This window comes from Hesperophylax consimilis, unplaced genomic scaffold (genome assembly GCF_061612785.1).
Source record: "Hesperophylax consimilis isolate HC1 unplaced genomic scaffold, BYU_Hcon_1.0 scaffold_63, whole genome shotgun sequence".
Classification (NCBI taxonomy): Eukaryota; Metazoa; Arthropoda; class Insecta; order Trichoptera; family Limnephilidae; genus Hesperophylax; species Hesperophylax consimilis.
The window spans coordinates 5,715-18,073 of record NW_028301293.1 but is presented as its reverse complement, the minus strand read 5'-3'; the positions used below and the strand labels follow the sequence as shown (position 1 = coordinate 18,073).

At 35.5% G+C, this 12,359-nt stretch overlaps 1 protein-coding gene across 11 annotated transcripts in view; it reads left to right on the top strand.

The window, feature by feature from the left end:
• Positions 1 to 9,691, top strand: part of LOC149408796 (mutS protein homolog 4-like) — a 127,044-nt gene extending 117,353 nt beyond the window's left edge. The window contains exons 12-20 of one of the 11 annotated variants that reach the window (XM_089650430.1): positions 365 to 546; positions 1,667 to 1,769; positions 2,358 to 2,474; positions 3,274 to 3,375; positions 3,698 to 3,811; positions 4,513 to 4,583; positions 4,680 to 4,817; positions 5,191 to 5,377; positions 5,729 to 9,691. In XM_089650430.1, the coding sequence (XP_089506556.1) occupies positions 365 to 546; positions 1,667 to 1,769; positions 2,358 to 2,474; positions 3,274 to 3,375; positions 3,698 to 3,811; positions 4,513 to 4,583; positions 4,680 to 4,817; positions 5,191 to 5,377; positions 5,729 to 9,208 (4,494 nt within the window). In that variant the 3' untranslated portion in view covers positions 9,209 to 9,691. Of the gene's footprint in view, positions 1 to 364; positions 547 to 566; positions 1,413 to 1,488; positions 1,770 to 2,357; positions 3,376 to 3,697; positions 3,812 to 4,512; positions 4,584 to 4,679; positions 4,818 to 5,190; positions 5,378 to 5,728 lie in introns of those variants that run through there. The other 10 variants (XM_089650431.1, XM_089650433.1, XM_089650434.1 and 7 more) reach the window with 10 other exon arrangements.
• The last annotated feature ends 2,668 nt before the right edge of the window (positions 9,692 to 12,359 follow it).

The following is a 12,359-nucleotide window of genomic DNA, read 5'->3' as shown; positions in this document are numbered from 1 at the left end:
AATTTTTATCCACAAGTCTTCGATGTCAGCTTCCAGATCAGGCATGTGTTCGGCCTTAAACTTAGTTTTGACAGCCAAAAGGCAGCCTCCGCCTTGTCTGTGTCCACTACCACTATCTCTGTCCTTTCTGTACACTTGAAAGCTGTCATCGAATAACTCCTGGTTGCACACACTGGAGTTCAGCCAAGTCTCAGTGAGCCCTATTACATCGTAATTGTTTACCAAAACGTTAGAATAAAATAGAGAACATTTAGTTTTTAGTCCCATAACGTTTTGGTAAAAGAAATGAAAACTATTGTACTCTCAACTATGTTTAATATTTGGTAGCCGTGGTGTAATTACCTTATTGACCCATTCTTTTAAGAACGAATGCTTAGGCCAATGCTTAGACTGCAGTAATTCTGCCACCGCTGACCCGGGTACACCGATTGAGATTTTCATAACAAAAAATGATAAGTGCTCATGGTGTCCCACTTGTGTCTATCAACGCAGTGGCCTAAGTACACACACGCCAAGTGAATGGTGGGACCACATTCAAAAGATACGGTATGTCTTTGTATGAAATTTTATGTTTTTGTTTTTATAAACATCTAAAGCAGGGTACTCACCAAGAGTGTAGCACCGTGTAATGTGTAACGTAACTGATACTGTATCAATCTGCAAGTGGGTACGGCTCGTCCACGGTAACCGCGTATCCAGCTACGAGCTCCCGTATCCGCCTTTAGTGCTCGCAGTGTGATCGCAGTGAATCCGCCGTCGGCGGCTCGCTGCGATCACACTGCGCTCGGCTCGCAGTAGGCTCGCGCCTACGTACTCACTTGATGCAGTATCAGTTACGTTACACGGCTAGATGAGTACCCTGCTTAAGAGTGTTGACACACGAGGATTTGTTATCATATTGTGGAGAATAATCTGTTCTGTCTATATAGTCCAATAAATCATGCCAGAATGCTATAATTTGACATTTAATTGCGTGCATAGGTATTTGAAAATATGTACCGCGTATGGGTATAGATAAAACGGAGCAAATCAACGCGTTCAAAAGGTTAAGGACGGGTTGTTTTGGAGAATTTGAACAATTCATCAAATTTCAACGTTCATTTTCAAGCTCTGTGAAAGATTTTTTAAAGTTCTGTTTTTATTTCAGTTTTGTCAAGCAACTAGCCTATAATGATATAACAACAGAACTTGAATAGGACTTTCACAGAACCCGAAAATGAACGTTGAAATTTGATGAATTGTTCAAATTCTCGAACCAACCCGTCCTAAGTTGTAAGTAAGTTGATTAACATATAACATTTTATATAGATAAAAAACCATCGTGTCACGATATCCATGACAACAGAAGAAATATTCCTGATGAACCAGCAAGCCAAGAAATCCTTGACTGAAATACAGAACATGAGTAACATGTATGTTTATTTCCTTTATCCTTTATACTTATCCCTTCCATCCACATCCACCATCCATACGAGATCACCTTACATAGTCATCATCCATAAATCACTGGATTCGTGATCATCTGATACGATCCAGTTTGTTTCAGCAGCTCTGAACTCCTCAGCATTCTTTTTAAAATTACATACATCCATTCTATATATTTTGGCTTTGCATTTTTCTATTAGATTCTTGCCTTGGGTGTGAGTGTGATTTTGTTCTTTTACAGAGTAATATTTCGTTTGCTAAAGGATCTTCGACCCTACATGGGCTGCCTGTACAAACTGTGTGAGCATGTTGCAGAGCTGGATGTTATTCTGTCATTAGCTCAGGTAAGTGAACGATATATGCATTTAATTCATAACCTAATCAATCAAATCCTCATCCTGTTTGGATCTTTGCCCTTTGGTTGGAAAAAGTGGTCACACATACAGTGTGTCAGCCACCGCTCTGTAACAATCACATCAATTCTGTCTGAGGTGATCGAATGCGTGATTAATGAAAAAGTGCTCTCATACCCTCCTTGAGAAGAATATAATATTATCAACGACTGATAAAATAGATTCCGGCAGAACCCCTCATGCTGTGATGTTTTCGGGTATACAATGAACTGTATTCTATTGTACTTGTATGTTACTAATATTATCACCTCTTCCTCACATTCAATAAATTTTGGTGTCCCACAGGGATCGTTTTGACCTCCAACATTGTTTTTGTTACACATTATTGACCTTTGTCGCACACACCAATTCATTATTTCGCAAATGGTAGTACATATAGTCAAAGATGATTTTATGATTGACAAGCCTTCAAATGGAAAACAGACACTCATGGCTCAGGGCGCTTTGATGTTAAATCGGTTGATTACCTGCAGAGAATTTCTGTAATATTGTTAAAAACTTTTTTTTTTTAAATTAAAGGTGAGCAAGGCTGGAAATTATGTGCGTCCACTATTCAACAAATACTTGGAATTGAAGAATTCTATTCATCCGATGTTGGATTACGTTATTCCCACTTCATCGATTCCTAATGACGTGGTAGAGTTCACTTTTTTAAATTAAATTTAACTGTTTTGGATTACGTTTATTAACTTAACCCCTATAGTGCAACTGACTACATTTGCAGTACGGTGAAATTTTCACTACCTTAAGGTGCAGTGCAGTGTGTAAAGCTAAGTTTTATTGTAGATGTTTGCCTATTATTTCGATTAGTATTTTAAATATAAAATTTTGAGAAATTTTCTAAAGCTTGGCATTGTAATGTACAATTTGTAGAAAACGACTAAAGATTATGCAGTGTGTATCCTAATAATTTATATCTGTATCTCTCAAATGAAAGGCCTGTTATATGTATTTTAACACAAAAATGAGTTATGTATGAGAGAATTTTTATTTTTTTATTAGTACGGTAATATTTAAAAAAATAATTATTTTGATGCTACCATAAATGTTATTAGGCTAAAGTAAGTGGGGAGGACAAGGAGATGGGGAAGAGAAAGATGAGGAAAAACCCGCCTTTTCAGATTTGATCACTAAACATAAAACAATTTCAAGTGATGTTTCCAATCTGAATGGTGGTTTCTAACCGCTTAGTGATAGTAACAGTTTCTTTAAACTTAATGTAATATGTATACAATTGAAAATGTAGTCCAAATATTGATTATGTATTTTACTATTTCCTCTCTCTTGAACAGATTAAAACGTGACATCCGACCTTTGACTTCCGAGGTACACAGATATAATATACAATTAAGATAATATTAGATAATTCGCCAATTAATAAAAATATGCAACAAATTACATAATTTGTTTACGGTGTATTTTATTATATTTTCAGTTTTCAAGTCCTGAATATAATTTTCAAATAATAACAGGACCCAATATGGGAGGGAAAACTATATACATAAAACAAATAGCTCTTCTTCAGATAATGGCCCAGGTAAATATCTCAACAATATGTTATTATTTAAAATACTTTCTTATCATCGATATTACTCTTCATTGAATAGTCGCAAAGGGGTTGGCTTAATAATAATAATAATAAGTGTTTTATTATCTTCTTTTTTTTGTGTAACAAATAGATATAATGATATCCTCACTGGGATCTCCCGTGCTGAGTGCATTTAGTAAATATTAAATGGGGTGACTGATCAATTTTCATCTTTAAAACCATTCAAAGTTATGAGTCTCAGACTAGAATAGGTCAAGGAGAAGAAAATTAGATGAGATAAATATGCAAATATATATGGTTTTATTTATAGATTGGCTGCTTTGTGCCGGCTAGCAAAGCTGTGTTTAGAATTGCTGATCGCATATTTTCTAGAATTGGATTCAACGACAGTATTGAATGCAACGCTTCTTCTTACGTACAGGAGGTATATATTAATCGTTATTGTAATCTAAATAAAGTTTTCTTACAAGACAGCAAAAAACCGTTGAAAAACTCACTTAAAAAATTTACATAGTGAGTTGAAAATGTTCAAACCTTATGACAGTGGGTGTTGAGCCATTTTTGTAAGGTTCATCAACTAATTTTTTTTTTTTTTTTTTTTTTTTTTATTGTTTAACTTATAACATTGTTACATTGTACATAAAATAAGTTAAAAATAAGTAATAGTGTAAAACATATGTTGTTGAATTTCTACTCCAATGAAGAGTGCTAGCTCTTGAGCTTGGCGTAGGAGTTATTTGACAATTATTTCATGTTTATATCAGTAATTAACATTATTACAGTACAATAAATATAAACTTAAAAGAGGATTGTGACGTTAATTTTGGTTGAAACATGAATTGAAGTTATAACATTTGATAGGTGATATTATTACAACACGTAGACCTGACAACGCCGGTATAGGTATATTGACTAATCGTTGGATCATCAATAAAGGTAGTGGAATAATTAGTCAACTCACCCACATCTAAATTAAAAGTTCTCTAATCCCATTATTGTTACCAATATCAACTGACAAGTCAAATGCATAAAGAAAGACCTCTAGTCCACAGAGGTCACCTTTTCAATACACTTTTCAGTACCTACCTAAACAAACTTTCTGCTTATTCATAAAATTATTTTCAGATGAAAGAGATTCATTACATTTTACAAACTATTACACCCACAAGTTTGGTTATCATTGACGAACTCTGTAGGTATGAATTTAAAAAAAAATACATACAATTTTTCTTCATATTAAAAAGAATAGGTACATAATTGTTGGTATTGATAATATTGGGGATATTTTTCAGGGGAACTTCATGTGAGGAGGGAACGAGTATGGCTTGGGCAATATGTGAACGCTTATTGAACACGGAGGCCTTTGTATTTTTCACTACACACTTTCTGTATCTCACCAAGCTACAGGACCTGTATTTCAATGTTGTTAAGTATGACTAAAAAATTCTTTGAAGTGCATAAGCATATAAATCTTACTAAAATTCCAAATGGATTTCACAAGAAAAAACTTTTCAAAAAATTAAGAGAAAGCTGAGAAAAAGAATTGTTATAAAGCAATGTTTCCTCTTTTTTTCAAAGTACATGCATACATATAATTAACTTTGAATCTCTCTTAATTTCTCCACCTTTGTCGAGGGGTATGGCTATCAACTAGCAAGCCGAAGGTCGCGGGTTCAAATACCGGCGTGCCCAAGTAAATTTTATTTGATTATTTGAGATGGTGATCTTTTACCGCCTAAGTTACATCATTAGTTTAGATTTAATCGTAACTGATTACTGTACTTCATCCAATTGTGATTCTAGTCTACACACAGAAGCAGAGGAAATAGATGGTGATGGTGGGAAGAAATTGGTTTATAAGCACAGGATAGCTGCAGGGGTCACAGCCATAGAACGCTATGGTCTGACCTTGGCAAAGACCACAAATCTCCCCAAGACCGTCATCAGCTTAGCCGAAGAACTTGCTATTATTATTGGTCAACAGAAAAAGGTAACTCATTTTGCTACATATATCTATCTACCCCTAAATAATATAATTTCTCATCCCTGGTAAAAGGTGTTTCTTTCTCTCTTGCACATAGAAGATTAAAAAAGTGTCAAATTAGCAAATACCAGAGTAACTCTTGGTCTAACCTATCTTTTCGGTTACACAAATAGTTATCAGCAGTATATCCTTTCAGGAACAACAATATGCTTCTATTGCTTCATGCTGGTAGTCAAAAGTCCCGTTGGTATGATACTTTCCTGACATTCAGTCAGGAAGAGTTTTAATCCCGCAGCAAGTACTGAGTTACTCCCTCTTAATAAATATGGTTCTTTTAACTGATGCCATCATTTTCAGCCACTTCCTGAAAGCGAAATAAGTAATAAAGATGATGTGGCTATGTACAAGTTGGCGGCCGATTTGCATCAAGAATGTCGTAAACCACAATCAAATGATACCCATCTTGATTCAATCATCAAGAATTTCAAAAAATTACATCCTCTATTAGTTAAGACTTTACTCTCGGAACAGATACAACAGCCCTTTGAAGAGAATACTACCAGTGACAGTAGGCGAGATACTTCAAGCTCTCAGATCAAGAGTTCGTCTCCAATGGCCACAGCATCCAAAAAAAATGATTTTAGGTCTCAAAAAAAACCTCTTGCTTCCTTGGAAGAGATGTTACCATCTCCAAGGAGGAATTTAGCTGACTCTAACACAATGGTAACCCTTACAAATGTAGCCCAAATGTCATTCATTTACGACTCGTCAGATTACAGCGACAACAGGTTTACTAGAAAGAATGTTCCGTATGAATCGCAAATGCCTCATTTCGATACAAACCTTCCTTCAACATCAAAGGGAACAATGCATTCATCCGTTAAAAGGCAACCAATCAGCTCACAAAGTACAGCCAATCATTTCAAAAGTGTCGAAGGTATGACTGCAGAGGATGATTTGCAAATGTATAAGATGTGTGAGATTTTCGACGGGATCTATGAATCTAATCCAACCGAACAGAATCACGAAGTAACAGATACAGAAGAATTAAAAGAAATTCTCAAGTCTTCACAGATAATGATATCTTCACAAATTTCCAATAAAAATGATTCTGTTGAATGCCTTATGTTTTCTCCTGATGTAAGCGAAAGATGTCAAAATGATTTTAGGTCTCAAGAAGATCCTCTTGCTTCCTTGGAAGAGATGTTACCATCTCCAATGAGGAATTTAGCTGACTCTAACACAATGGTAACCCTTACAAATCTAGCCCAAATGGTGCAGGCTTCTGTCACAGTTTGCAGGAAAAATAAAAACACTCCATTGTCGGTTAAATGCAACAATAACGATTCAAGATGCACAATGCAAGACAGTTCTTCATCTAAAATCATCGACAAAAGCTTAAGCGTAACGCCAGTTATGAAAGCAATTAACAAACCAAATGTGATTGTTTGCGATAGCGATGTAATTTCAGATTACAATAAAACGTCATTCATTTACGACTCGTCAGATTACAGCGACAACAGGTTTACTAGAAAGAATGTTCCGTATGAATCGCAAATGCCTCATTTCGATACAAACCTTCCTTCAACATCAAAGGGAACAATGCATTCATCCGTTAAAAGGCAACCAATCAGCTCACAAAGTACAGCCAATCATTTCAAAAGTGTCGAAGGTATGACTGCAGAGGATGATTTGCAAATGTATAAGATGTGCGAGATTTTCGACGGGATCTATGAATCTAATCCAACCGAACAGAATCACAAAGTAACAGATACAGAAGAATTAAAAGAAATTCTCAAGTCTTCACAGATAATGATATCTTCACAAATTTCCAATAAAAATGATTCTGTTGAATGCCTTATGTTTTCTCCTGATGTAAGCGAAAGATGTCAAAATGGCTCACAAAGTACAGCCAATCATTTCAAAAGTGTCGAAGGTATGACTGCAGAGGATGATTTGCAAATGTATAAGATGTGCGAGATTTTCGACGGGATCTATGAATCTAATCCAACCGAACAGAATCACAAAGTAACAGATACAGAAGAATTAAAAGAAATTCTCAAGTCTTCACAGATAATGATATCTTCACAAATTTCCAATAAAAATGATTCTGTTGAATGCCTTATGTTTTCTCCTGATGTAAGCGAAAGATGTCAAAATGGCTCACAAAGTACAGCCAATCATTTCAAAAGTGTCGAAGGTATGACTGCAGAGGATGATTTGCAAATGTATAAGATGTGTGAGATTTTCGACGGGATCTATGAATCTAATCCAACCGAACAGAATCACGAAGTAACAGATACAGAAGAATTAAAAGAAATTCTCAAGTCTTCACAGATAATGATATCTTCACAAATTTCCAATAAAAATGATTCTGTTGAATGCCTTATGTTTTCTCCTGATGTAAGCGAAAGATGTCAAAATGATTTTAGGTCTCAAGAAGATCCTCTTGCTTCCTTGGAAGAGATGTTACCATCTCCAATGAGGAATTTAGCTGACTCTAACACAATGGTAACCCTTACAAATCTAGCCCAAATGGTGCAGGCTTCTGTCACAGTTTGCAGGAAAAATAAAAACACTCCATTGTCGGTTAAATGCAACAATAACGATTCAAGATGCACAATGCAAGACAGTTCTTCATCTAAAATCATCGACAAAAGCTTAAGCGTAACGCCAGTTATGAAAGCAATTAACAAACCAAATGTGATTGTTTGCGATAGCGATGTAATTTCAGATTACAATAAAACGTCATTCATTTACGACTCGTCAGATTACAGCGACAACAGGTTTACTAGAAAGAATGTTCCGTATGAATCGCAAATGCCTCATTTCGATACAAACCTTCCTTCAACATCAAAGGGAACAATGCATTCATCCGTTAAAAGGCAACCAATCAGCTCACAAAGTACAGCCAATCATTTCAAAAGTGTCGAAGGTATGACTGCAGAGGATGATTTGCAAATGTATAAGATGTGCGAGATTTTCGACGGGATCTATGAATCTAATCCAACCGAACAGAATCACAAAGTAACAGATACAGAAGAATTAAAAGAAATTCTCAAGTCTTCACAGATAATGATATCTTCACAAATTTCCAATAAAAATGATTCTGTTGAATGCCTTATGTTTTCTCCTGATGTAAGCGAAAGATGTCAAAATGGCTCACAAAGTACAGCCAATCATTTCAAAAGTGTCGAAGGTATGACTGCAGAGGATGATTTGCAAATGTATAAGATGTGCGAGATTTTCGACGGGATCTATGAATCTAATCCAACCGAACAGAATCACAAAGTAACAGATACAGAAGAATTAAAAGAAATTCTCAAGTCTTCACAGATAATGATATCTTCACAAATTTCCAATAAAAATGATTCTGTTGAATGCCTTATGTTTTCTCCTGATGTAAGCGAAAGATGTCAAAATGGCTCACAAAGTACAGCCAATCATTTCAAAAGTGTCGAAGGTATGACTGCAGAGGATGATTTGCAAATGTATAAGATGTGTGAGATTTTCGACGGGATCTATGAATCTAATCCAACCGAACAGAATCACGAAGTAACAGATACAGAAGAATTAAAAGAAATTCTCAAGTCTTCACAGATAATGATATCTTCACAAATTTCCAATAAAAATGATTCTGTTGAATGCCTTATGTTTTCTCCTGATGTAAGCGAAAGATGTCAAAATGATTTTAGCGAGAACAAAGACATGTCCCAGGTTTCTGGTCCGTTCAAGTCAAAGAGTTATGCGTCAAGTGTCAGTGCACCAAAGGATTTTTTTGGCCTTGAGGACTTTTTTGACTTTGAGAATTTTTATAACGAAGTTGATAGCAACTAGAAATAAGTAAATTGTCGGAAGATAGTTCCATATACTAAGTTAGAAGTTTACTTAAGTACTATAAAATATGTACCTAAATCATATTAAACTATTCATTAAAATAAAATATTTAAACTAAAATAATAATGACCTAGTTTTTCTTAAATACTGTGCAGTTGAATGGAAGTATGAATAGGGAATGCATTTTTAACAGATTATCAAAAGTGGCTGATGCAATAAAATACATGCATTTGGTACTTTGTATTATAATAAATTATTTTTACTGTGTCGATAAGCCTGCAATAATTTGGTGATGTAGCATGTCAAAATGAAACATCAAACAATTATTAAGGACAGGTAGTTTCAGAGAATTTGAACAATTCTTCAAATTTCAAAGTTAATTTTCAAGCTCTCTACATTCACAGAACCCGAAAATGAATTTGATGAATTGTTGAAATTCTATGAAACAACCCAACCAATTTCCTTATTTATTGATGTATAATAATATTATAATGATGTGCAGAAGAGAAAACAAATACCTACCTTTGTATGTAGTAATTACTTAAAAAGCTTAATTCTATAAGTAATTAATATATTAAAAAAAAGTTATGTACAACAAAACTATCATAAGCCATCTATGGATTTACGTACATAATTTCATATACAGTGGTGCCTCACACAACGAACGCCTCGCACAGCGAATGCTGCACACAACGAACTTCCTTTTCGTTCATTTCACGATTCATACAACGAACTTCGCTTCACACAACGAAGTCGCCCGATCTTCTACGATCACTGCCGATTAATTGCATCCTCCCGCGCAGGCAGTCGTTAGACTCGTTAGTCACTGCGTAGTACGCTTAACTTACGCACGTATCGCAGCAATCGTTCTTCATTACGAATTAAATCGCACACGTATCACGGCAGTCGTCCTTTTAAGATAAACTCAACATTTTTTTTATATGATGGGTTCTAAAAAAAGCAGGAAGGTGATTTCTCTTGAAATGAAACAGGAAATAATTAGAAGGAGTGAATGTGGGGTAAAACAGTGTGACCTCGTCAAAGAGTTTGGCCTCAACAAGACCACCATTTTCACCATTTTGAAAAACAAGGATGCAATAAAATCAGCCAAAGTAGCCAAAGGAGTATCAAAACTATTTAATGAAAAACATAGATCTTCAATCCACGAGGAAATGGAGAGGCTATTAGCGATTTGGATTAAGGACAGGCAGGTGAAAGGTGACGTAACAACCCAAGATATTATCTGTTACAAGGCCAAGATAATTTATGAAGATCTAAAGAAAAACATCCCTGGAAGTAGCAGCAATCAAGATAATAAAGAAGATTTCAAAGCCAGCAGGGGGTGGTTTTTTAGATTTAAGAAAAGGTATGGAATCCACAGCGTTAATATGCATGGTGAGGCTGGCAGTGCTGATAAAAAAGAAGCAGAAAAGTTCTCTATTAATTTTCAAAAATTTATTATGGATGAAGGATACTGCCCACAACAAGTGTTCAATGCCGATGAAACGGGTCTTTTCTGGAAAAGAATGCCGAGCAGAACATTCATTACAAAAGAAGAGAAGAAATTGCCAGGACATAAAGCCATGAAGGACAGACTTACCCTTATGATTTCGTCTAATGCCAGCGGAGACCTCAAGATCAAACCTCTATTGGTTTATCACTCTGAAAATCCTGTTTTTCACTGCACCATCGGCGGAAAATGGATGAAGATGTGCAAGATTCGATTATTTCTTAAAATTAAAAAATGTGTGTTTTTTTCATTATGTTTTTAGATGTATCTAAATAAAAATAATAACAAAAAATTTATCTTTTTTTTATGTCATCTTACCATATTTTATGCTACAGAACGAATTATTTTTTTTAACATGTATTGTTATGGGAAAACGCGTTTCACATAACGAACTTTTCGCATAACGAACTTGCTCCTGGAACGAATTAAGTTCGTTGTGTGAGGCACCACTGTATTCGCGACACTTTTCTGCCAATACATGATCCCCCTTACTTATAAACACAGTGTAAATATTATGCGGCCTGGAAGGTCAGAACAGTGAAAAACTAGACTTTTGTTTGGTTAAAACGGTCTTAAGCCAAGCTCAAGGCCGGCTTTACCACACCAACGTTGTATGGATGTGTAAGAATCTAATGAGTAAGGCCCAATATGTATAAAAGTTATTTTTTTTAAGGTGAGGTGAGTGTTACTGGCAGCCACGACTTTTCAGGGATTACATATATTTTTTTACATTAGCTAGCCTATGCCATCTTTGGAGATGCTATGTAGGAGTATGAGGGGTGGGTAGGAATCTAGGGGTCAATCTGTCTAGGAGTGACAGACGTATGAATCCATCTCTCCTACTGTGGTGCTAGGCGATAGGCCGAGAGAGTCCCGCTGGAGAGGTCGAAAAGAGTCAACCAGTCTCTCCTGATCCGGCCCACCACGCAGTATTTGGGCAGACTCATCCGCCGCCAAGAACTATACAAACCTCATCTCATGAAACAGTGCACCAAACTGGGTTGAACCACCTGGGGTGACCTATGGCAGAGGTGTTGGTTATCCAATAAATGGTTCGAGGGACATTATTATACTTTAATAATATGACTATGATGATTTATTATTACACATTAACATATTTTTTCTCAATAAAAAAAATGTTATGTTTTTATAGGCTTGTAAAATTTTAATATATCTTGCATCAGCTGTATTATAAAACCTGATGAGCACACATAAAACAATTGTGTCAACATTTTCGGATCATGTCCCTCTGCGGTGCAGTTTTGTGCTAGATTACGCCAGTTGGTATATATATATATATATATATACAGTAATACACAGTTTCTTTGTTTTTTTTGCTCGCTTAAAATTAGGCGAAAATCGACCACTCTCCCCCTCAAGTCGCTTACACTCTAGGTTCGTTTTGGCGTGCTTGAAAAAAGTTGCCTTTCATTTGTTTCGATCTTCAGGCAAAAAACGACCGAGACGCCTCTCTGTGGGAAAAGATTTATTATGAAAAAATACGCTGTCAGATCAGATAAATTATTATTTAACAGATGGCCTTGAATTAACATAGGTAATTTCCAATAATTTACCTGCACAGTAAATTCCTTACAAAGATAATTTTGAAGGTAGATCAATAAATACTACTTTATCTATAAA